General features: G+C 35.6%; 3 protein-coding genes across 4 annotated transcripts in view; 1 reads left to right on the forward strand and 2 right to left on the reverse strand.

The window, feature by feature from the left end:
* Positions 1-483: 483 nt before the first annotated feature.
* LOC135688465 (RNA polymerase II subunit A C-terminal domain phosphatase SSU72) lies at positions 484-16,406 on the reverse strand. The gene is made up of 5 exons (XM_065205325.2): positions 16,161-16,406; positions 15,886-16,032; positions 7,880-8,019; positions 2,581-2,699; positions 484-1,450 (listed from the first exon to the last, which is right to left on the reverse strand). The coding sequence occupies exons 1-5, from the start codon at positions 16,268-16,270 to the stop codon at positions 1,349-1,351; spliced, it is 618 nt and encodes a 205-aa protein (XP_065061397.2). The 5' UTR covers positions 16,271-16,406; the 3' UTR covers positions 484-1,348.
* A 9-nt stretch (positions 16,407-16,415) lies between these two features.
* On the forward strand, positions 16,416-20,512 carry LOC135688466 (N-alpha-acetyltransferase 38, NatC auxiliary subunit). Its single transcript, XM_065205326.2, has 3 exons — positions 16,416-16,551; positions 19,393-19,555; positions 20,274-20,512. The coding sequence occupies exons 1-3, from the start codon at positions 16,489-16,491 to the stop codon at positions 20,420-20,422; spliced, it is 375 nt and encodes a 124-aa protein (XP_065061398.1). The 5' UTR covers positions 16,416-16,488; the 3' UTR covers positions 20,423-20,512.
* A 547-nt stretch (positions 20,513-21,059) lies between these two features.
* The window catches only part of LOC135688462 (uncharacterized), a 31,496-nt gene continuing 26,530 nt past the window's right edge, over positions 21,060-26,025 (reverse strand). For both annotated transcript variants that reach the window (XM_065205320.2, XM_065205321.2), the window contains 5 exons: positions 25,618-25,774; positions 24,773-24,839; positions 23,731-24,002; positions 23,177-23,339; positions 21,060-22,682 (listed from right to left, as the gene is read on the reverse strand). In XM_065205320.2, the coding sequence (XP_065061392.2) occupies positions 22,285-22,682; positions 23,177-23,339; positions 23,731-24,002; positions 24,773-24,839; positions 25,618-25,774 (1,057 nt within the window). In that variant the 3' untranslated portion in view covers positions 21,060-22,284. The remainder of the gene's footprint in view (positions 22,683-23,176; positions 23,340-23,730; positions 24,003-24,772; positions 24,840-25,617; positions 25,775-26,025) is intronic.

Genomic DNA, 26,025 nt, shown 5'->3' on the forward strand with positions numbered 1-26,025 from the left:
AGGTAAGATTTGCACAGCAGTTGGCATGTTTAGACGAAAGTAAAATAAACTTCTAGGTAAGGATAAGGGTTAATTTTTGTCACACTATCACAAGTCCTTTTAGGTGGTATTTAGCAGAGAACCAAACGGTTGATTTATCTGTAAAATTCTTTGTCTTGTAATCTCCTTTAGAATACATTATTCTCCCATATATATTCTTGTAGCATTTGTGTGGCAAGGGTTGTATCACCTAGATTCTATTTGCAAGGTAACTGAGGGTACAGTGTTTAGAAATTGCTGACATTATCGCCTCGTAAGTTCAAAAAGGGAAATCCCCTTCTAGTCTTACAGGCACTAAGTTCCGAAGTATCCTGATACTATCTAATTTCCTATGTTTGGATAATGTAAATAGGCTATTGCTACGTTTTACAATCGTCCTTTAACAATTAAAACTGCCTCCTGCATACCAATTTGAGTAGAAGGTTAAAAACAGAAACTGCAAACTTCTTTCCGTCATTCATCTCAGATTTCCAAGTTAGTTTGAAACTTATTTTGAATAGAAAACAAATACGTCGTAATATCCTTGTTAATCTAAGACCATATTAACAATAGAGGTACTAACGATACTGCCTTGGGTCTAAATACATCTTACATAGAATGCCTATTACAAAACAGTACTTTAAATTTAGAAATGAAACTATTCTAGTTAATGCAAAAGATGAAGACACATTTACAAGATTTGTACAGTTTCAGTCACAGTTTTCATTTACAGACGATCGTCTGTTGTGAAAAGCTGTTCACGGACAAACATGAAAAAGCGACAAAAAACGAAGGTAAAACCCAAGTAGCTTCGTTCTTGACAATGTGGCACAAAAGGTATCTATTCATAACTGAATAAAAGGCGAAAGATTGTAAAGCTGCTACGTAAATACAGCTTCTATCCTTTCACTTAACAGGGCCTCCGACGAAAAGGGGGGGGGGCGAGGGACAATGCTTCCCTACTTTTTTACAAATTAATAGAGCTTTTTTCAAAATCTTTTGTTAAATTTTCTCTAGCCTGTGTCGGAGCCCATGATTAACCATAGGCAGTATTTACAAATTCCACTTCTTCATGGATTACTGTATTCCGCGAATCAGAAATTCAAATATACCATAAGAAGTGTTTAAGGGGTTTAACGAACAGTCGGTTGAGGTGGAGAGTTTGGGTCACTACTCGAATTTGTTCGAGGTAATATTTGCGCTATTCTGCAAAACACTTAGATGAACTCTTCATTCTTAAAGAAATTACATCATCCCAGTGACCTTACTATGAATAGTAAGGAAATCAATGGGCTTTAATCGATAAAAAACTGTTTGTCTAAGGATTAATTCAATAAAAGGCAACAGTGTGCAATATGTGTCGTCCAATCTTTTCTTCAAAAGCTTGTAATATTTCATCGAGATTGTGTTCCATATCATCCAATTCTTCAAGCTAAAACAAATGAAGATAAAATAGTGAGTAAGAAAGGTCATGATTGCAGGTACAGTAAGATAAACGGTGTGATAAAAAAGCTTTTCTAAAGTAAAACTGGAGGTATGAATTTTTCCAGGTCGATATTTTAACAAAACGCCTTGCCAGAATGAGCTGACATTTCAACAGCCTTGCACCGCCTGACTTTATGACGTACTTTCAGAAAATTAAACATGGTAAAGCAACTCGTGGAAACGAACACAGTTTATTGCTTCCAAAAGTGAGATCTAAAGCAGGACGGAAAACGTTTGCCTTCCAGGGTGCAAAAATATTCAATAAAATCCGAAAGGAACACAAAACATCAATTCTAAAATTCAAGAGCTTCTGCAAGGACTTTGTAAAACATATTGTGAATATATTTTTGAAACATATTTAGACTATTTTAGAACATCTAGGTTAACAGGTCCTTGGTTGATGGCAGCAAAAATATTGCTGAACAAGTTTACCTGTCTATGGTTTAATTATTATTCATTATTATTATTATGAAATCTTAGAATGATGATCGACAGTGCAATACTAAGTTTAAAGGTCTTGTAATTAGAAAAACATTCGAAAGAAATATCACCGGTCAAGAGCCCATTTTACCAACCACGAAAGTGTCAACTTAGAACATCATAATTCATAATCTTGCCATGGCATAATGAAAAAACAAGGGTTGATTTAAATATACCGAGGTGCAAAAGGGTACGGGCATATTTATATCCCATTAAAAAAGAGCTCCGACTGTTTTTGAAAAATTTTCAAGAATCCGCCTGTTTTGGGATCATTTCTAAAGGTACATATAGGACTTGCAATGTCAAAGGTTTTTCCAGAGGGTTCCTGTCTAAAGGAGTATATTGATAGTCAATTTGGTTGGCAGTCCCTAGCAATCTATCTTTTAAGATTTAGAATATGGATAATATTTATTTAGAGCGTGCTATACCGGTGCAAAAGGGGTGTCTGGTGGAAATAGAGTCTTTAGGAGACAATGCTCTTTTCCAACAAAAGCCTTATGATTTATCGGGTTCAGATAGATTATATGTGATCTTAGATGCTTAGGTTCTACTTTGTGATAAATTAACGGAAAAAATAGCAGCTCAAAAAGCACTTACTATTTCACAGAGCTCGACGATTTGTCCTGCTCCAATTGTAGCCTCTTCATGATTATCAGCTATTTCAATGTTGATAATATGAACTGGAGTAAAAGAATGCTGCTCTCTCTTTGACATATCTGTGGATTGAATAAATAAATGTCATTAGAAAGGTGGGCTTAACAGAAAATTAGATCTCACATTAATTCTCTTCTTGAATTAATATTGGAATGAATATGCCAATACATAAGAGAAAAAGCGAAAAATGTTTCTCTTTCAATATGTGGCTTATAAACAAAGGTTGCAAAAGATACAGCTACTCAATAGCTAACGTTTTATAACGAACAGAATAAAGTTTTTCAAGGATTTCCTACTGTAACTTAACCTTTCAGACAACACACCCTACGTATATAGAGCATTTTGCAGTTTTTTTTGCAAACTGGGAACTTCCTTATTAACTTAACACTAGGCGTCTTATAGCATGCACTTTATGTGATCAAGTTTACCACTTTTATTCTCTATATTTAAACATACGTCAACCCTTTTCTTTAAAAGAAAAAAGTCTCTTTTTCCTGTCGGAGATATGGGTTTCTATTTAAAAAATTGATTTTTAACGAAGAAATAATATAAGCCCAAACAGCCATCAAGGAAGACAATACGGATGATCATACAAAGATATTTTCTATCAGCCGTGATGTAAAAAGGAAAAGGTTTTTGGAGAATTAGATGAATAGGAAGTAAGAGAATATTAGATGGTACAGGCAAAGGATACCCATCGATTTGGGAGAAGGGCGAATTGTAACACGCAATCACTAGATCTGTCAGTAATTGAAGCACCATGTCTAAGAATTGTATCCCCCACCCGGCAAAAGCTTCGGTTGGGGAGTGTTTTCCAGACAGCATTTAAGGATATGGAAAATAGTGGAAATTTTGAAATGCATATGGATGCAGTTTAGCCTGACACTGCTCCGATATTAGATAGTCAGATAATTACACGCGTTCAAAAACGGCGTACCTAATTATGATTCATGATACCAGTAAGAATTCTGAAGAGAATTTCAAATGGTTATCAGTTAACTTGATGCGCAAAGAAAGCAATTGTGGAATATAACCGATTTGAAAATTTGTATGAAAAATCGAAATGAAGTGACCGACAGAGATATCATTACTATGAAGACAGATTTAGCTATTGTTGGGATGAGCGAATGAAAGTATCCTGTATCATACACATCAAGATGGCGTCAAAATGCATGTGCATTTTACTGGACAATTATCGCGCATGCTCTGTCCCGTTATTAAGTAGGACAACGAGAGCTTTCAAACAGAAATGAGTTATTATCTGGAATGACGTCATAGCCAAATGCAAGTGACTCTCAACAAGACAAGTGCCACATATAACACCATCAATGTATTCTCAAATCAAAACAGTAGCGACTACGTCCAAGATTCTTTGTAGGAAATCTTTCCACAAAACCAAACAAACAAGGCAAAAATTCATACTTTATTGTAGAAAAAGACACGACGAAAAGCTTTATCCAAAACTGGCAAGCTATTCACGTCTTATGAAAACATTTGGGGGAAAAATACAGGACCACGGCTAATTTACATAATTCACTGCTACATTGATTGACACAGGGATTTTAAATGCTGCCATTAAAACATTTAAAAACATAAGGAAATTTGGTGAATATATATATAGTGTGCTTGAAAATTACTGATCAATATCGCATCATGGGCAAGTTCACTAAATGATTTTTGAGATGCAAATGCATCTAATGTCTTCAAGGAACAATTTTATAGATCGATGGCCTTTATAACAACCATTTCATCATTTTCAATAACATTTGATACACAGATGATAATTGTCGAATCTCTGTCACGACAACCAGGTCATTGATATAGCCTTTCTCCAGACCTGCCATGACATTGTTTTGAATTCATAATAAGCAAAAGAATATTTTGTGTGCAAGAACTAGCGACATAAAACCAACTAGGCTTTATGATGTTAGTTAAGCGCTAACTTATTTAGTATAATTCAATAATTGCCTTTTTCAGCAGAAATTTCATTTTATATCTAACAAAGAGATAGTCGAACCTAAATAAGTTGATTGCATGGAAAGCATTTTAAATTGTCGTCTTATTGATCACGTCTACCAGATATAAATCACGTGCAAAAAGAAGGATATCAAATTTTACACCCTAAGAAAAACCTTATCACCAAGGGTTGGCCCAGCTCCAGTCAAATGCGACTAGATTTGGACAGGATTCACCTCCCAGCAGCCAGTACGAGCTAAATTCACTCTTCAATTTTCAAAAGATCTTTTTCTAGATTAAACCCATATACTTATCGGGGAGACGAACAAGAAAAAGTTTTTACACGAGTGAGGCGAAATTCCGTAGTGGAGGCAAAGAGCATGCGCACGGAACGAAGCTATAATCACTCTTGTTATCTGAGGGTTGCCACACTGATTGAATGACGTTGGCTCGCTCGTCTCCCCAACAAATACCAGATTCTAAAATAGTCATTTACAGGTGACCCAATCTGCTTCTTTTCTCGCTTGGTTGCCTTGATAAACTACAAACAAATGCTAATTATTTTAACCTAATATCCATTAAATGGTTCGCAATTCAAAGCACTCGAAAATAATATGAATTAACATGCTTAGGAAACCAAACAACCAAGAGAAATGATAAAAATATTATTAAGAATATATGATAAAGAATATTCAAACAGGGATAGTCCCGGAACCATCAATAAAACAATATCTCTGGTTGGTACGAATTTGTAACACTTGAACAAATTTTTACTGAGAAACAAAATACCTCAACTTCATCTTATCTAAACAGGGAAGGTTTTTTGTTAAACACGGTGGCACTAGATGAAACAGCCACAGGTCACAACGGCTTTGAAATATTGAATCAATAAAGCATTGCTGAAAACAGTAGGAAATAAGAGATATTGAGCTGGTTTTTGATTTGATAGACCTTATAACTTTCATTATATGAATGGGGTCAGTAATCCCTACGTTACCTTGCCCTGTTGGCAAAATTTAAAAATGCAAGGAAGTTGTAAACTCTGTGCCACGGCACTGTACCTTGCACTGTACCGTGTATCTACTACGCTTAGTTATTACACATTCAGAATATCCGAAAAATGTTATTAAATTTTGCAGGATATTTTGCTTATTGTTCTACTTTCTCAGCCGTTGATTTCTGTCCACACATCTATAGAATCGATACTTTAAATCGATTTTTTAAATATTTTGTAACAACAAGCAATCATGCGACATTTCAAAATATGCGAGCCACATATCCAGTAACAATGAAATTTAAACCATAAGCCTAAACTGTGTTATGGTTTGGTAAATCGGTAAGATAAGAATATAATATCGACAGGCCTTTCAGTTGAGAAGCCAAATAAATTGGTGACGTTGACGTTCTTTTGAAAATGCAGCTCGTTTTGATAAGCCCATAAATGAACGTTTTTTGCTTCTATATTTAGGCTGTTTTATTGGACCATCAACTTGCACTCAAATACAGAAAATCCTCGCAAATAAGAACCTTTGTTTGCAAGAGCCCGCAGGCTGTCATATTTAGTTCGATCACTGTGTACAATAAACCTATTTAAGTATGAAAACTCACGAGGCTATTAGTAAAACCCTTGCACTTTCATTGAACCATCTGTTTTCACTACGATTCTACCCCTATTGCCAGTTATTACAAATCAAATCAAAATTATAATATACATTTTAAATAAGATCCTTAAGTGACAACTCTGGTCCTGATTTTTCCATATGCAACTTTGAAACAAGGAAAAGAGCAGTATTAAGATCTAAGACACTATGTCCCACCGCATATCGATGGCCATTTAAATTTCCCATTGGTTGGACTATACAATAGACCTATTGTTAAAAATGGCTTTGAAAAAAGCAAACATTTTGAGTTATACTAAAGCTTATCGTCTGACACTCTTCAGAGTATAAAACGTCAGAACATAGACAAAACACTAAACTAGGAAATATAAATATCCAGTTCAGTTGTGGATCGAAATCGGCCAATTAGAAACGCGAGCACATGACTGTTGAGGTTGCCCCATCAGTGCCGCTTGCCTATTGAAAATGTTACCTAGGTAGGAACAAACTCTTCTTTCTACACAAAAGCTGTTTTTTCATGCTTATGTAGATAGATTCCAAAGTGCTAGATGAAACGACGATCGGGCTCTGTCAATACAGCAACAATGTTTTCCCAAATATAGATGCGCTATAGGGCCTATCGTTAACTCTGCATGGTTGACTGACGGGACATGGTGCCCTTATGGAGGGAGGTTCTTCTTTGCGGGAATTGACTGTATAACGACCATTGTACCAGTCCATTTTTAACGGGATTTTTTAGAGATGAAAAGATTGTCTAGAGATATTATTCATCAAACCACTCTGATTCGGAGAATTCCAAGGTCAACTGATGAAAGTCGTTTTCCCAAAAGACCGATCTTAAAATGGCTATATTGCAATGGAACATGAAAACAATTTTGGGTTTGTCCACAAAAACTCAATATGGGCGTGCCATGTTTGAACAAGGCTGTGAATTTGGCAACATTTAACTTTGAATTATAAAGGAAATCATTTAGAGTAATGGCTTTAAAATTTGTCGTATCAGCCAGTTACTCTTACTTACTACCGTAAAATGTAGCTTTTCCATTTGGCTATTGTCTGTAATTGTTTGAAAGCATCCTGACAGGACTCTACAGGGTTCATTAATACAGCAGATTACGTCACATATATCGAACTGGATATACATCAGTAAGACCCAGCTCAATATACGCACTATGAACTATAATCGCGTACATCCTTCCCGGTAGAGTTAGATCCTGGCTAGTAAGATAAGAAGAGTCAGTACTTCTTGCAATCAGAATATCGTTACAACAAGAATATAAACACAGCAACAAAGACACAACCAAACACACCCAGCAGAACCAAAGCAAATGTCGAGTAAAAGAGTAGGAAAAAACAGGAATAAGAAGGTAAATAAGTTCTCTGGAGGAGAAACATCATGAAACTCCTTCAGCCATTAACAACTGACATGAAGAAGAGTCCTTGTGTAAGACAATGGTGGAAGAAAACAGTTTTGAATCAAACCTGGTTGAAAGTTGTTTGTAAGGAATTTCACTAGCTATCGCCTGACGGTCTAGAAATGAAAGAAAAATCTGATTGGAGAAGAGGGTGGGGGATTCTTTATAAAGATCATTGTCTTCCTTGATGGCAGTTGAGCCTCGGCAACGGCATATTTCATGACAGCAGAACCTGAAAAAGAGAAAACTAGCCTTCAATAACTTGATCATAAACACGTTCTTCGCAAGTAACTACAATATCGAATTCGTCTGGACAGTCTTGATATCTCTCTGGTCTTTTCTTTATTCTTCTGTTTCTGTCCAGCATGTGTAGAATTCCATTTTGGGTATATCTGAGTACTCTGAGTTAAGGAATATGCACGGAAAAGAGATGATTAAGATGAAAGGCTATAAGATAAACGTGTTGATAAGCAGATAAATGATTTAGGTAGCCACAAAGGAATATGGCTCTCCTTAAAAACAATGTAAAAAGGTCTAGTCAGCTATAAACTTTGAAGTCTCTAATATTCATGTAGCAACAGATGATATTAATTGCTACGTAATTTGAAGGTCTAGTATCTACAATCTCGGACAAAATTGTTGAGACAAAATTTGATAATGTCGTTAATAATTGTTACGTAACTTGAAGGGCTAGTATCTGCAATTTTTTTAAATTTTCTGCTTTACGTAAATTCTGTAAATTCGAACCCTCCCTCCAAATCAATGTTGGATTTGTAGTTCTATTATTTCGTTTAAAATCATGCGTTCAACATTTGATTTGGGGATGGAAAAAGGTATTTTTCAAAAGAAAGAAAAAGTATCAGCTTTTCTTGAAAAGTCTCAGCTATTTTTGTCCGGGATTGTAGATTCTCGTTGTAAATCGTATACCCCAAAGAATTCCACATCCTAAACATTTGTGTTCCCCTGACCTATTTGCATGGATTTCGATGGTATTTTGAAACAACCGTACATTGATTGAAAAAAACATACAAATTATGCAAAATATAACTTGCTTCAATTAGAAAGACGAGAAAATACTATACGTAAAACTACAAACAATACACAAGCACAAGAAATAGCTGATTTACTTTACTACACAACGCATTAACGGGACCTGCACCCTGAGCATTTTCTAAATGCATTAACCATTTGTTAGAAGAATTAACATACAAATATGCAATCTACGTTATATACAGGCATTTCATGATCAAAACGTGTCGAAAAAATCAATGCTTTGTTCTGTTCACGTGAATCGACAATCTTTATTCGATGGTCCATGGACGTTGTGGCAAGAAAATAATTCATGAACAGTCAAGTAAATTCTGCAATAGATTGTTTTGAAATTCATCCCGCCAAAACTAAACAAGTTTAATACAGGACAAATTTGCATTCTTATGGCGCACATGGATCTTACACCAGTAACTTTTGTAACATCTCTACCAATGCAGGTCTTTTTTAGAGAATTCATCGAGGTATAAAATACATTGCCAAGCTTTCAAACAGGACCTTCGCTATACCTGAAACCACACTAGGAAAAAATTCCATTGCAAAAAGAGAGGTTTTTTGCAATCTAGGGAAGCTCTGTCGGCAATTGTTCATACTTGTTGGCAAATGACGGATGGTTCACTAACTTCGTCGACAAATGGGACCTTAAAACCCCCCTTTAGCACAATAGCGTTGGCCTAGAGTCACAAGTGTCCTAATGAGTCAAAAGAAAAAAGTTAAATATGTACACTAAGTACTCATTGTGTAATAAAATGACATCGACCATCAGCGAAAGCTTGGGTTGCAAAATATTCGACAAATGTTGTTTCTGAGAAAGTGACAACCCAAGAAATCCGGGTTTTTTGGTTCCAGGATCCGGACAGGGAATAACGACAGCCATTAACATATTCAGATAAACTGAAGAATAATGTTTCTTTATACAACTGGCTCCTTGAATATTGAGCTCGTCAATAGGTCGAAACTTAATTCGTACATCAATGGCATCATAAATAGCAGGGCAGTTTCATGAAAACGTTCCATTCAAAAGAACTTTTAGGCATGATGGGTTCATGTCACAATTTCTTTACAATGGTAGTCATCATGAGGTGACAATTACATCTAAATTTCCAAACTATTATTGGGAAGATAATCACCAAAAGAGTTGTTGTACAGCTACTCTGATTGGGTGCAATCCAGGGACACTTTTTTGCGCACAGGTGTAATTCTACTGAATCCAAATCAGTAACAGTAGAACCTTCAGGCCTGCAATTCTGAATCAAATGCTTATAAACTAAAGCTAATGTCATCAGTCATTTTAGCGAGTAAACTCCGTGTTGCCAAACTTTAGCCGGGCGTTGGACAAAATTCTGGTGGCGAATATGGCTACAGCAAACTGGTACATTCCATGACATCATTCACATAGAGTAATTTTATCAGAACAGTCTTTAAACTTAATAGCCAAACTGCACTTTAATTGCTCGTAAATGACAATCCCTCGACATTCATTCAAAGCTGTGAACTTTTGTTTTCCTGAGCAGATCATCCAATGTTTGCATTTACAAATGCTGTTTGAATCCAATATTTGCAATTCTAAAGCTTCGACACTGTGTAAGTCCTCTACTTCCTTTTGTTGCTTCTTTTGGAACACGTCAGTCAAGTGATGTAAATTACCCTTCTTGACGGATAGGTTTTTCCATTACTTAGCTGCAAAGATGTAAATTTGATTCCAAATGAGTTTGTGACAACCTGGCATCTGCCATCAGTGGGCTCAAAATTTGCATTTACCAGTTGTTTTGTACAAACATGTAGCCATGGTTGTTTTATTTCATCCTGGATTAACTGAGGTCCTTTTTCACGACATAACTCGGGTCACCCGTTTTAAGTTTATGAATTTTCGTAGTTTCTTCCAAACACAGTACGTCTTAAACCCCATCTTTCAAACGTTTTGGTGAACAATAGGTTCTGAGGCACATTTACTGACGACAAAAACATTGAGAATTACTCCTGCATTGCCGTTTTGAAGACGTAACGATCGCCTACTTAAATTCCCACCAAGGGAATTTTCATGGTCATGGTGGCTTTACTGCAGTATTGGTGATGCATATTAATGCAGACTGAAAGTTTAGCAAGCATTCAACTTTTTACGTAAGAACAGAGAAGAGCGGTATAAGCTCGCATGGTTGTATATTTCGTTCGGAAATCAAACATTCTATTCATTACTCTCATTTACCTATTAGGCACAATTCATCTATAGAAACGGGTCATAGCAATAACTTCGAGACGTTTTTTACTGATATTAAACTTGGTTTTACTAAGTCGCACGACATTTTGGCAACCTTGACCCGAAGCTAAAACTACCTATAGTCTTAAAGGCATTCGACACAGGTAAAAGTGGCTTACAGCCACTCGATCACCAGCGGTTAGCCAATCAGATTGCCCACAGAGAAAAACATGTGAACAGTTTTCGCTTTTCTGCAAATCGGCGAAATTCTACAGCAGCGCACAGTGGTTTCACGTGAGCAATTTTTCAATTTCCTTCCTTCCGCGCGTGCTCTGATCAATTTGGCCGAAGTTATTTTCGGATACGCTGTACTTATGCATGTCAAATGCCTTTAACTCGTCATTTCATCGATTTTAGAGCGCGACCTTAAACTATTGTCGGCTTTCGAGGAGTAGAATAAAGGTAAAGTAGTGTCACTTAACGGTGACGGGTTCATTAAACCTTAAATAAAATATGTACACATCCAATCTCTAATGTAATAAATAGGACTGGATGCTAATATGTAATTAATAGAACCAGTGCTGTTTATTTATGTTCCTTCTATTTCGTGCGTATTGTTGTAATAGCAGCAGGGTAAGTCAGTTTCGAGTCTCATTAGGAGTTGCACGCTATGGACGGGGTTACCAACGAGTGAAATCTTTTTTTGACGAATTAAAAAAAACAGAAGATATATTTATTCCAAGCTTTCATTATCAGAGCGGGACCCAGCTGAAGATACTGTGCAAAGTTCTGCATAAACAAAGGTGCATTTTATCGCCAGAAATTATTGCCAGAAACATATTGCCAAAAAACATTTATATACAGTATTCTCTCCAATTAACGGACACTCTAAAAAGCGGACAGCTCTGATTGGCGGACAAATATTTTTCTCCGATCGTTTTCTGGTCAAAGTCTAATAAAAACTTTCTAAAAAGCGGAAACTTAATAAGCGGAGACTCTAATTAACGGATATTTTTTGCACAAAATAGTCAATTTGGCCTTTTTTGGCGGACATTACAAAAATGTTAGGAGCCAGCGAACAGAAAACTGAGACGAATGAATATTTGTTCAAATATCTATTTCAAACACTTTGACTTTTGACGATCTAGTTGGTTTTTTACAGCTTTGAGCTTCTTTACAGCCCAGTTTACTAAGTTTTCTTGTCCATGAAAGTGGTAAATTACTGGAATCTCAGGTCATAGCCACCTCTACGATTCAACCTCTTTTCAATAACTTTCTCCGATGGGGGGTTAGATGCTTCCGACAGAGGGGCTGTAGCCCTCCCCTGACGCCACCATTGATTGCACCTTTTAAATACAAAACTTGGGTCTATTTTCAAATTTGGGACTTATATTGCAAAACTTTCCAAAAGGCGGTCATTTCCAATTAGCGGACACCTTGCTCGTGCCCGATGGTGTCCGCTAATTGGAGAGAATACTGTAATCGAGGTGCAGATTCCTCTTGCAAATAGCGTACGAGATTTTACACCAAGACAAACGGATTTTTAAGGTTTCGTAAATAAGACAATAGTATTTTTACTATAGGTGTACGATATTTCCATGGAGTAATTTGCCTCTCGGATGTAATGTTATGTTCATACTACGAAATCTTGAAATGGTATAATAGTGTCAACAAACTGCACGTTTGCGTGACGCTATACAGCCCTTAAATGCATGGAATTTTTCTTAGCTTCCAGGGTCCCTGAAAACTGGGAATAAGGTAAGCCAGCGAAAACTATAGGTTGACTTGCAGACACTATAGAGCAGTACCCTAGCTTCAATTTCTGCCAAGTGATCGGCCTTATGTTCAGTAAATACAAGCTTTTACAAGAAAATGCTTGCATATCGAAGGTCAATGAAGTCAAAAGACCAAGGTCACACAACTTGGCAGGTTGTCAGACAGGTGTCGAGAAGACAAGTTGTATTTTGACATAGAGACACTAACTCTTCAGAAAGGGGAGTTTGTAGATGGGATCAGTAGTGTAGTGCTACCAAAATAACAAAGGGGCTCTTGCACATAATGTTGCTAAAAACAAAAGTAGAAATTGGTTATAATTTGGCATTATCAAACCAAAACTTGGCACTACACCCCTGGACGGGATAGACATTCGTGAGCAGTGTAGATAATCATTTTGACAATGAAGGGTCTGGGTAATGAAGGAGACAAAGCTTCACAAGTTGGACTAATAGGTACCGCAACCTCCCTTGGGTTTTTGCATGCTTAGCCCCTCTTCCCCAAAACATTTTTAGTTGCTCCAAATGCTCCAGTCATTGCAGATACACTTAATGGCGTCTAAAAACAATTCTAATTGTTCGCATTCACCCTCAAACTCGTTAAGCAGATTAAAGACAGAAACATATCCCTTTTTGGATAGTCCCAGGCTCTGTGCATGCCAAAAACATTTTACAACGGTAAAAAGGATGAGAGACTTTTGAGTATGGTTGTGAAGAATTGAAACTTTTTGAAGAAATTCTATTTTTAGAATTCAAAATTTTATGCCAAACAGCCAATCAATATTTACAAAATTCAATTTGTTCCATTTCCCAAACATTTTAATCCATTAAAAATTGTAGCAGCTTAATATTCAATCAATCAATGGAGAATCATTACCATTAAAAGGAGTTGATTCCTTACATTTGTTTTTTCTGCCTACTGATGAACAATTCAATTTTGTTCAAATTCAAAGATCAAGTTTGGAGACAGCCACCAATTGAAATAATTCTTGCAGGCTGTTATTATTTTTTTGGACTCCATTACCCATTACCTAGGCATTCCCAGCTCTTAACCTGATTCTCATTTCTTATATTTTCTAATTTGGCATCCTAGTGGTCGTCTCGAGCTGGTACATGTCTGCCCACTGTGGCAAGAGGCAACAGTGTTGTGTTATCTTTTATACTACAGGTACGAGCCAAAATTACAGTACTTCATGGTAGTTTCATGCTTGAGGAACTTCATATGTTATTTTCTAAAGCTTTCTTCTAAAAAATCCCTACATGTGAAGTTTCCAAACCAAACACACTGTTAGAACCTATTCACAACTGGGTTATTTTCTTGTCATCAGATTGCAAAGCATCTCTTTGGTTTGTAGGGCAAACTGCTAATTCAAATAGTTTTAACATCAATAAAAGTTTAAACAACACAGTTTAAACCTTTGTGATTAAAATATCAACTTTATATCCCCTACCTTTCAAATTCATAAAAATATGCACTCAAGTGTTCCACAATAGGTTCGTGGTAACATAGTTCCATGTTTGTAGTTCCAACTTAGAATGAATGACAGTTATCAAATCCAAAATTGATATGAAGTCCCATTGTAAAAGTTTATTGAATTGAAATCATGTAGCCAATACATCCCAATGAAAGGCTTTCCTTGACTTTGAGCCCAAATACATTTAAATCCAGGTATATTTTAATGCAAAGTTGAAATACTTGAGGTAGTTTCCAGTTTTCTAACCAGAGATCTCTCAGAAAAAATCTTCAGGTTTTTGACTCCTGCATCTCTTGATTCACTGTGTTGAGCTTTTCTCCTCGCATCTCACTGGACAACCAATAAATGATCATTGTCTCTGGGAATCTGAAATCCAGCTGCAAGAATACTGTTACTTTGCCAGCTTTAAGATTCCTTCATTTTCCTGGCTATAAATATAGTTTAATGGGTGCAAGATCTTTTCTTGCAGTAAAACCTTTGTCTGCGCTTGTTTGTCTTGAACGACTCTACTGAAGTAGCACTTTATTTACAATTAATTTAAAATTATTAGTCACTTTTATAAAACATTACAAGTAATAATTTTTTAATGTTTTATATATTATACATTAATAATATACATTAAAATTGCTAAATGTTCCAAAAACATGTATACCATAAACATTTAAGTACCAGAAAAGGCAATAGAAGCCCATTTAATAAGAAAAGTTTATTATTGTTAGCTTATTGTTTTACAAAAGAGACAAGACTGGCATTTTCAAAAAAATTAATCAACATGAAGATTATAATTTCCTAGGGCAATGCTAGAATGAAGAAAAACACGTCCTGAACTATGAGATAATAGACATGGGCAAAGAAGATTGATAAGGTGTTTCCAAAACTATGAGATTTAAATCAACAATAAAACTTAAATCAATGATGAGAATCATGACTGTTCTTGAGGAAAATACTTCACCCACCCCTTCATATTCTATATTGCTTTAGGTTTTTACATTGAAACTATAGCAAGTTAGACGGTTGAAACCACAATTAAAAAGATTTATGAAAGATTAATAAATTGGAAGGAACACCTTGTTTCCGAAGAACAATAAATGCTACACAACTGGGGGACATCTATGGACATGACATAACTTCAACCGTTTGAAAATGACATACACATTAATGTTTATGAAAAAAGTCTTTCTTAAAAAAGTAACACAACCATTGTTAGATAATACCCAGGGACCTTTGAAACAAGGGGAGCTATGAGGCTACAACTCCACTAATAATTTGTCAAACTTTATCATATAAATTGTCCTAGTAACAGGGCATTGAATTGGAAGCAACAGATCGCTCTCTTGCCAATCAGCCATTGTCATAAATTTCACTTTAACAGAACAATAACCCTTTCACAAAAATTTAATTGTATTAAAGATTTTCAAAAAATTACATGATATCCATTTTCATTCAAATCAACAGTAACTGACAAATTACTTCAAGCTTAGGCGGAGCCCATGGAATGATCAATCTAGATTCTGAAAAAAGTTCTGTTAATAAATCATAAAAACAGTTTTGCGACTAAAAGCAGTTACCTACTTTCCAAGCATAAGTGCTTTTCAAAAGTGTCACTCCGTTTATTTTTTCTGCTCGGAAGTGCAATTAAATCAAAATTTGTTCAAGTTAGGCCAGCAACGGGTGGTCAACATTCAGGCCTAAAAGTAAACAAAAGGGTTGCACGCCGAGTTTCAGACAAATTTCAAACCTGAAACTGAAAAACAGAAATAAGGATACAAGTATGCATCTTTTTTATATAGTTCCTTATACATTTCATCGTAAGTTGTTGTCCCGAACGTATAAACATTTGGCTTGTCGGGAGCTGGTCCGGGAAGCTTAACGTAAGTTCCCGTACCAAACGATTGCACCTGGAAGCCACGCTTTCTGTGAAGTGAAACAACTTTAATTAAGATTCATGGCAGAAGAAACAATAAATATAATAACCAATGTATTAAATAGAAACTGAATATAACAAAATCAGTTGCCCACAAAATCAGTTGTCAAAAATCAACCTCATTGCGCTGTGTGCTTCCATACTGCGGTTCTGGTTGCTGGAACAAACAACGGCAATTTTCAAGTCTTTTCTTCGCTGCATATTACCTGTTGCGTCAGATTGGACCATGTAAGTGCTACAGAGCTATTTCCAATAAAATTTAAGCATATAAAGAAAGTAATACGACGGTTAAATGTTTCTTTTGTCGTCTAAAGGTAACCTAAACTCCCTTTCAAGGCTTATAGAAATCTTCAACAAAAATTTGTTAACGACATCCATTGCATTGTGGGTAGGTTAGTCATCTCCATTGCATTGTGGGTTAATGGGGAATCAAAATATCTAGCAAAATGGCAGACGATGCTGCGGAAGAGGTTACCAAAGCAAATGTTGATTACACAGAGAACGCCCAGGTAATTAATAGAACTAGAGGACTGACATTTGCATCTGAAAAAATTTACGAATTGCTTCATTTTTGAAAAATTAGAAGTTGTAATGGCGGACTGTAAGCCCTCCCACAACACAAGAGTTGGAGCAATAGCGGCGCGGATCCAAAAATATTTTTGACTGTTGCGAAATAGGGCGTGGTCAGATACTTTTAGGGACCACGCCCTTATTTTTTAGAGAAAGTTTCAATTTCTATAGTCAAATATTTAAAGTACGAAATATTTTTTGTCGTCCAAAAATTAGTTGTAGAGTCACGTGGTCCCTTGGAACGATTTCAGCAAAAATTATTTTCCTCAGCTCAGATTCTCCTAATGAAATCAACATGCTACGAACACATAATTTGTTGTATAACCTACATGCTTGCATAAAGACAGTTTTGGCGGACATTGACAATCCGGAGAGCTACCATGTTTTGCTTGATGTCATATTTCTAGGAGAGCGTTCCCTGACCCTAGGCGACCTGTGATCCGTTGATGTAGTCAAAAAAACTCCTTGACGTGTTTGACACGAGGTTAATCGGATTATCCGAACCGGATCCTTCACCTTCGCCGACAGTTTTGTCGGCTTTTCATCTTTCTACATGAGCAACATTACTGGAAGCCACTTTTTTGATGAAAACTTCGGCCTTTGCCCCTTATCGAATGACTCAAATTTAGGAATGCAGAAAAGTGCACAACGTAGAAAAACATGAATTACCATCTTTCTTCTTTCCTTCTACCTTTATCATTCATCATTTAAAAAATCAGACTTTTGTTGTGCCATTTGTTTTCAAATTCAGAGTAAAGAAAGAATTAAGTTATTCCCCAGTTTTTTTGTACTTAAACGAGATTTATCCCATGTCACACCTTCAGCCACTCAACAAATGTCACATAAATTGTCAAAAAAACACAACAGAGAGCCTGCCATTCCTTTGAAGAAGCCATTAGGCTAATGAAAGTGCACCCTATAAAAAACCTCTGTGAATGAAAATTGTGCAAGCTATTGTTTGGTTTTCGACAAATATTTGTTTCTGAGAGACAAAGGGTTTGTTTTGTTTTAGCTAAAATATCCACCGAGGGAATGGCCTAGAAAGTTGAGATGCAGAAAAAACGTGTCAAAGGTCTACTGACAGCTTTTTAATTTACATTCCACTTGGTTTTGAAAGATTCTCCTAGCTTTTATGAATTAAATGAAACAACGATAATGAGCAAAAAGTACAAGTAAAATAATTTAGCAAAATATATGTTTGCCACTGTGCAATAAGCTACCTCTGGATTGCAAATGATGTACTCAAACAATAGCTGAACTAGTTGGGTCTAATAAAATACAAAACCGATGGCTGTGCAATGATCAAGAAAATTTGCAATTTGTTTAATATTGACTCAGTGACTCTGTGCGACAGTGTGAAGTATAGAAAACCACTGAAACCTCAAACAGACGGCAATAGACCAACTGTAGTGTAGAGTCTCTAAGTCTCATGCATACTTCTTTTCACTTGAGCAAACATTCCATCATTGACATTCCCTTGCTATTATTTCATAGCTTGCTATATCTGATTGGCCTGGCTCTTTATGTTGCTACATAACTATATAGGCTGCAATTATGCAATTGTTTGCATGTGACCTTTTAAAGTGCCTATGAAATGAAATTTGACAAGTTTAGAGAAAGGCACACTTTTTATAAACAAAATTTGCTGATTTCAATGATTTCTGTTGAGGTGATTTTTTTCTTATGGAACCTTCTAAAAATTTAGGTTGAATATCCCATTTCCAGGTTTTCGACTGTGACAAAGGGCATGTTATCCCTGACATCATAAAATTTGCAAACAGGGAAGTACTTGGCATTTAGTACACTAAGCAGAATGGAGTTTGCTATTGGATTTACACAGTTAAAATAGCCAAGAGGGCCAATTTTAAGTCAGAGTCCATACCCAATCTTTTCAGCGCATCAAAATGTCCTTTTTTGCAAATTTTCTTGCTGTTGTAGCAAAGTATGACTGAAATAGGGGCAATTGTTAGTTAGGGTCTATATCCTATCTTTTTCAGTGTACCAAACTGTCCTATATCACAAAGTATTGTGATGTAGTACTAAAGTACAACTGAGATGTAACACCGTCTTTAAAGGTTCTGGAGCAAAGTACCCCAGTCTAAAAATAGAAAAAGAGGGAAATTTTCAGTAGTATCAAACTGCCCCTTTTTGGAAAGTTTCATGCTATTGTATCTACTTTAATAATGGTGTTAGGGGCTTCAGGCAAGGAACCCCAGTCTGAAAATAGCCAAAGGGAGCAATTTTCAGTTGGGTTCCATATCATATCTTTTCAGGGTATCAGACTACCCCTTTTTGCAAAATTTTATGCTGGTATCACAATTGGCACAATTGTTTGACTAACAATCCTGACTGAGTGGTATGGTGTGTTTATTGTGAAGACAGCACTATCTGCAAACCTTGTAATGTCACTGATTCTTATGCTTTGTCACTATCACTCATTGTTTTTAAAACCCCCAAAACAAACCTTCTCATGAAAATTTCGTGCTAATTATCATTTTATATTGAAGCAACATGTAGAAGTTTCAATCTCTTTCAAAAAATGCTACTCATCAACCTTGCAATTTAGGGTAAAAATAATTCATGCACTTGAAATTTAACACATTTTATAAGTATAAATTCAGTGAAAAGTTTCTTTGTTTTAGGGTTTTTGTTGCTAAGTAAGAATAATCTGCCTAAAAAACCAGCTCAACTCCAAAGCCCACATTGTTTTTAAAAATGTTCATTGTGTTCCTCTTGACTGACTTGCAATTTTTAATGAATATATTCTCAAACTCTTTCAGGGTGATAAAATTGACAAGGAACACATGTTGCTAAAAAAACTATTAAACAAAACCTTCAAAGTGAAAATCTCAGATGGAAGGACACTAGTTGGCTCATTTTTATGCACAGACAAAGACCAAAATGTTATATTGGGACAGTGCCAAGAGTATGTCAAGCCAAATGGTTAGTGGTCAATTTGCAACATTTTGTTGTGATTGCAAAAAAAAGTTCTGAAAAGCAGGCCATCCTCAGAGAGGCCTGCAATCATAAGCTCACACCTGGCACCCGCTTTGTTTTTCTAAGAAGTGCGGTTAACAACAATGCTTTATCATGAGTTACCACCTTTAAACAGTAAACATTTTTAGACCCTGTTTGAAATATGACATTCTTATCACATATTGTCTTTAGTTTCCCAATTCTGCATGAAATTTTTGCCTGTTTATGTGTACTATTTTCATTCCTGGTATGGCCTGAAACAGCATTGATTTTCAGGCTAGTAAAGTTTTTGTCTAGGTTAAATATTTTTTAAACCCTATGTTAAAAATAACTGGATGATTGAAAATATATTGATCAGTATATCCAGAACAGCTGTAGCTCATTTGTTTAAATGTCAGACCAAAGGTCGTCATATTGCAATTACTCTGCACCGTGTAACAATCAGGGGCTTCATCAGAGCATCATTGATTGTATTCCATTGTTGACTGTAGATCATCATTGAGTCTGTCTAACAGTTTGCAACTGTCACCTTTCTGCTACATCGACAGACCCTAGACTTCATGCTTTTTGCTTTATTAGTCTCTCTATTAACAGATTAACTAGAAACCATTAACATGTTTACTTTTCATGTCAAGCAGAAGAAAGGGGCTGTATTATTATCAGGCAATGTATTAATTTCTTGCAGGACCTGAGGAAGGTGAAGAAGCAAGAACTCTAGGCTTGGCAATGATACCTGGCATTCATATTGTTGAAATTCATGTAGATACTAATGTACCAGAATTCAGGACTCAAACCCACCCGTTAGGGTATGTAAATTTAGCAAATGAAGCATAATAGACTGATAATGTGTGATACATCATCAACTTTGTTTTGTGAATATTAAATTTTTTATATTCTTAGCTATTTAATGAAAAAATTTTACAAACTTCACTAAAACTTCTATTCAAATGATCCTTTATCTAAAAGTTTTGCTAATTGTCCATAGTTGATAGGCTCTGGTGGTCCTCAACCCACACAGATATCAAGTTTATTAAGAACCTGAAAACATTGTTACATCTTATTGTTTACACAAATGCATATTAGTTTAATGTTTATACTTCAGTAAATCGAGATAAATTAATTGCAAAATTTTGGTTGGGGGCAAATAAATTTTGGTTGAAAAATATTTACAGTCTTATTATCCACTGCAGCCATGTCTTTTCAACACATCATGTATAAAAATGCTATCAAATTTTTTTGTGGCGACGTCATCTTTCAAATTAATTCTTCACACTTTTAAGTTTGTTTAGCATTTTGCAAGTTTGTTTGTACAATATCACTTTTTCCAATATAATGTCACAGCAAATAATTGCCACAAAAGATATTATAACTGTGAGTGCATACTTGATATAATGAAAACACGCCATTTATTTGGCTTATCCTTTGTAATTTTTCAATCGAAAATTTAAGATGCAATTGCTCCAAAACTGCCTTAGTCTTACTCCATTGCAAGCTCATTGAACAGAGATTCTTGAAACAGAAAAAAACGAAAAAATTTATACAAATTTTATATTAATATTACCTTCATAATATTATGCCACAACGCTGTTCATTTCGGGCTCTATTGTTCAAAATGTATTTTGCATATTGGACATTTCAAATGGACATATAAAATAAAGTCCTATGACTGCTGCTCAGTTGGCAATACACGGTATTTTTCTATACATTATTCCTCCAAAATGGAAACGAAGCTGTGAAAAGGCTTGACATCAATGTGCCTTCTTCAGCCAAATTTGGCCACGTCAATAGCTTATCGTGAGTTTCCAGCAAGCAATAATATGAAAATCATTACTCTGTAATAGAGTATTTATTCCCAAGCTTTAAGGTTTCACAAACCTCCCAACACTTCGTAAGGTTGTTGATAATTTACGTTTACGTGCATCAGCTTAGGTTTTGAGATGAACATGACAATATAATGGTGACCAGTTACAAATTCGTTACTCTCGGATTTCAGGCAATGTGTTCTCTTTTCCCCAACTTCCATGTTTTATAGTTTTGAATATTTATAAAATAATCTTTCCTTTAGCTTTGCTAGCTACATTCATTACTGTCGTTTCAAGCAATGTAAGCCCATAGCAGCCTTTTCCTCACAGATACTTTAAAGTGTCTTAATTGCCCAAGCATTTGTTTACGGTCATAATTATTTTTCTAAATTCCTGTTTCTATGCGTTTTTGTTTGATAGCATGGCAAGATCAGATCTAAAAACTAATTAAGCCAACAAATTCGTAACATAGCTTTGTCCAGCGTTCTGACAATTTGCCAGATTTCCTTAAACACGCTTATTTTTCTTTAGTTCTATGCGTGCCCCTAATAGATTTCATTAAAAACATTTTCAACATCTGCATTTTTTTTATTCGAATCTAATTGAGAGTAGTTATCACAGAGAAAACTTAAGCTTCTTAAGCATGCAAATCTATAAAATTTGGGCGCATGCTCACCTAGCATCTTTTCCATTTTTCTTAGGAATTTTAATCAATTTTGTGACTTATTTGTCCACTTTTCATAGGTCTCATTGTCCTGCTTGTTTGATGATGCTAGATTTGTTAGGGTAAAGTACTGTTGTGTTTGTCAGCAAAAAAGATTCACAGATTCACATGTTAGCTTTTCTGATGAAGACCATTGATATCTATCGAACTGTATGCGAAACATTTGTCAACTAGCTAACATCAGGCATATTTTTACCATTGTTGTCTATAGTAGACATGTGTGAGTGAATCGAAGGTCGCTGAGATCGAGCTGTTTTGTTCTCTGGGCTCCATGCACCCGTCAAAGCTGTTGCTCTACTGTTTGTCATACGGGCTTCAAAATTATCGAAACTGGCCCCGCTACCTAAAAGTATAGTCTCTTTACTAGGTATGGTGCGGTTTTTGCCTTTCAAAAATCTGAAGGAGCCGAAAACTCCTTTCATCTTCTGCTTGTTGTCCTTGGAAAGAAACTCCATTCTTTTCTTCATATGCCTTGCATACATTTTTTCCACGTTTTCTGTCCAGGCGTCTGTAAACTCTGCTAACGCTTCTTCACAGACTCTTTCAATATGTTTGAGTTCGAACGGTTCTAGAAAAATATTGTACTAAATCAGATTTTGTGCTGAATATATTGGCAGCATAATACCGAAAACCTACAACATGGTACAAAAAAGTGAAACCTCTTCCAAATCTAGCTAAAATTTTTGATTTACATGAAGCGCAAATGTCATTTTTAGGCCAAAGACTACGTTCGTATTTTTGAAGCAGAACAGACAGAAAACCGGGATTGTTTTATACTTTTCTAATATTGACCTTACTTAATTAAATTGAAACTAACAAAGGCTGGGTATTTTTTTGTGTTCCATTAACATTGAAATTAAGTTTTTCCCAGTAATATCTAACCGTTTTAATTAAAATTGGTTGACCTAACCGTTCAAAGAAAAATTTGATATTCTTCTCAAGATTTATGTTTGCATAATCAAAGTTATTTATTAGCAAGTGGCTTGACGTCAGGGCAGGCAAGCCAGACAAATAATGCTCTTTGTTCCTAAGGATAAATTTTTCAAGAAGTATTGCAAATACCTTTTTGTTCCTTTAAAGACAGCCTTTTCCTTTTGTGAATTGTGTATAAAAAGCCCATGATAAATCCAATGACGAAAAGTGAGCTGACTGTTATCAGAGATTTCCTCAGCAGGGGTGAATGAGAATCAAACATTGAAACCGTCTCTCCCTTTTCTTCATTCACCTGTATAGTAAATAAACTAAGAGTGAGGCAAAAGCCACAATAGGCGATTCACGCTAGACTGATGGTTTTATAGAGAACTATATTGAAGTTGAATGGAAGATAGTCGAGAGAATCTACCAGAGAATTATATTGAATTACTTCATAGGACATTGTAAAGTAATTAAAATAAAAGGTATTTGTTCACGATTCTGTTTTAGAGAATGCAAAGAAAAATAAATCGAGAACTGTTTTACAGAATACTGGATAACATTTTGCACAAGACTCTTGTAACATTTATGACAATACCATATGACCATATCGAATTTTACCTTCGAGAAGTTTTAATAGCCATATGTTGCATTGTTTCCAATGGAAAATGTATACTATCCAATTGAAAGACTGATCTATTTACCTCTAATCCAGCCGTCCTTTCTTCAATGAACTTCAAAATAGTATTAGATTGTGCATTGAGATAACTTCTGAACTGAGGTGCTGCATTTTTCATGTCTCCCGACAATACAAATCCATAGGCACTTGGGTATCTGATGCTTCTTTTTGCTATGATATCAGAATCCGAAAACAGATCTTCCCGGGCTGCCGCAGAATATATGTCTACAATTGCACCGCGGACCTGACGCGTTTTCAAAGCTTCTGCTACTTCTTCAATTGTGTTGTATTTTTTCTCTGAAAAGTAAGCCTCTACTTAACAAGCTCTGTTAATTCAATACTTAAATCAAACGAATGTTTATGTATTTGCATCAAACTTCCGCTCTTTACTAAAAAGAGTTACCTTTACCCAATAAATTTTTCATTTTTAAGCGATGACTCTATGCCCTCATTCTTATCAGAACCACGCCAGCCATTTTGCTACAGTTTCATAGTAGAATGCCAGACAGAATGTTGCTAGAATGCTAGCAAATGCATAAAAATAATCTAATACCAAAGACAATAACCAGCTTATATACAATGATGCAGGCAGTGAGCACGAAATTGGAGGACATTGCTGACTTCTATTTTTAGGAAGCTCGCTGTCTTTAACTGAATACAAGCCAGTTCTAAACCAGGTATATTAAGGTGCATCGTGTAAACCAGTGTCAACTTAACAATGGTCTAGAAATTTTACATAAATTTTTGGTTTTCTTTTTTGAAAACATTTTCTCAAAAGATCGATTGCAACGTGGAATAAAACGTTGAAGATGATTCTAATTTTTCTTAATGGTGCAACTGGACGTGTTCCTTATGGTGCAACTGGATGTGGTTATGAATTATCGAAGTATGCCTATTCCAAAAACAGAAACTCGTATAAACTATATGTCAAGTGCATAACAAACCTGCGTATAAGTTACAGGCGCAAAATGATTTATCTCAGGTACAAAAATAACGTCCTCATTCCTGAAGAGTTTAAAACAAATGGATAATTTTTTGACTAAGATGTGATTACAAAATAGCCATACTTGTGTTAACTTTGGCATTCCTGTAAATCCCTATTTTATGCGCCACTGAATCGTGAATTGCAGCTACCTACAAATGAATTGCAAAGGCAGGTATTGTCATGTTTATTCTCGGATAGGAATTACTTTGGATTGCATTGATAAGAACAGACACTGACACTATTTACAAACTGCCTTAATAAAAGGAACATCACCATTTTGATATTAGCGATCAATGTGATTAAGCATCACTTTTCGGAAAATTTAGAACCTGTTTGCCAAGAAATATGTATCAAGTATTGTACACTAAGAATTTCTCGTTGTCGACGTACAGCTAAGCATGAAATTTTAGGATTTTCATTTGTCAACACGAGCTTTCTTTAACATGTCTTCTAGTTAAGGTGTTAAACATATACAGTGCAACTCACTTCGATATGATTATAACTACGACAAGGAGCTAGATATGTCGTTTCTAAATTGTGCGAAATATATTTGGCGAAAAGTAACGACAATCCTCACTATCAAAAGTGACAACGGATGTCATTCCGAGTTAAGCACTGGTAATGTATTAATATAGGCAGTTATCAATATAAAGGTGATGAATTTGAGGCTCTTGTCACTTCGATTAGCTTGCTTCAAGAGTGTTCTAACTCGATTTAAACCAATCAGCATGCAGGTAACTTGATCCAATCATTCACAGAACAACTGAATTCATACCAACAACCTATTAGCATGTTTTAACAATCGTGAAAGCAGAAGCTGTGTTTTGGCATATTGCCTGTTAAATACTGCAACAGTGCTCTGATAAGAACAGCACTGTTAGGCGAAGGTCATGTTAGTCTAAATCAGTTTTTTTTCCACAGACATACCTCCACTCCATACAGCGATGGGTCACTGTAAACCTGAGTTGCAGTTATTGCTGTTGTTAAGGCTCCCGTGAATATTGCCAGATTAATCATTCCAACAAGTATCCAGACCATAGCAAATAACCTTGGTCCCAATCCTCGAGGTACCAGATCTCCATATCTAAAGGTGAAAGTCTTATTCGTCAAAAACATTACAGAGATGTAGTAGTCTAGAATATGCTCTGCAAATCATTTGAACAAAATATTGATTGCTGGATCATTGGTGTCCTATGAATATGTTCTCTGTTACTCTGAGTTTCGTTCTTGCGCACTCATCAGACTACCGTATTTCCATAAAAATAAGCTGCGGCTTATTTTTTTATGAAATGAATTTTATCGGCCTACTTTTGAATCGTCATATTTTCGAATCGG

The sequence above is a fragment of the Rhopilema esculentum genome, unplaced genomic scaffold, assembly GCF_057945365.1.
Source record: "Rhopilema esculentum isolate cy_ngs unplaced genomic scaffold, ASM5794536v1 HiC_scaffold_36, whole genome shotgun sequence".
NCBI classification, from domain to species: Eukaryota; Metazoa; Cnidaria; class Scyphozoa; order Rhizostomeae; family Rhizostomatidae; genus Rhopilema; species Rhopilema esculentum.

What these genes read in the sequence shown, in the direction of transcription:
- LOC135688466 (XM_065205326.2), top strand. Translation starts at nt 16,489, where the DNA reads ATGGCAGACGATGCTGCGGAAGAGGTTACCAAAGCAAATGTTGATTAC. An exon ending in ATTACACAGAGAACGCCCAG is followed by an intron (nt 16,552 to 19,392) that starts GTAATTAATAGA and finishes AAACTCTTTCAG; the next exon opens with GGTGATAAAATTGACAAGGA. An exon ending in AGAGTATGTCAAGCCAAATG is followed by an intron (nt 19,556 to 20,273) that starts GTTAGTGGTCAA and finishes AATTTCTTGCAG; the next exon opens with GACCTGAGGAAGGTGAAGAA.
- LOC135688465 (XM_065205325.2), bottom strand. Translation starts at nt 16,270, where the DNA reads ATGGTCCAATCTGACGCAACAGGTAATATGCAGCGAAGAAAAGACTTG. An exon ending in TATAAAAAAGATGCATACTT is followed by an intron (nt 8,020 to 15,885) that starts GTATCCTTATTT and finishes CAGAGTACTCAG; the next exon opens with ATATACCCAAAATGGAATTC. An exon ending in TCGTCGAGCTCTGTGAAATA is followed by an intron (nt 1,451 to 2,580) that starts GTAAGTGCTTTT and finishes CATTTGTTTTAG; the next exon opens with CTTGAAGAATTGGATGATAT.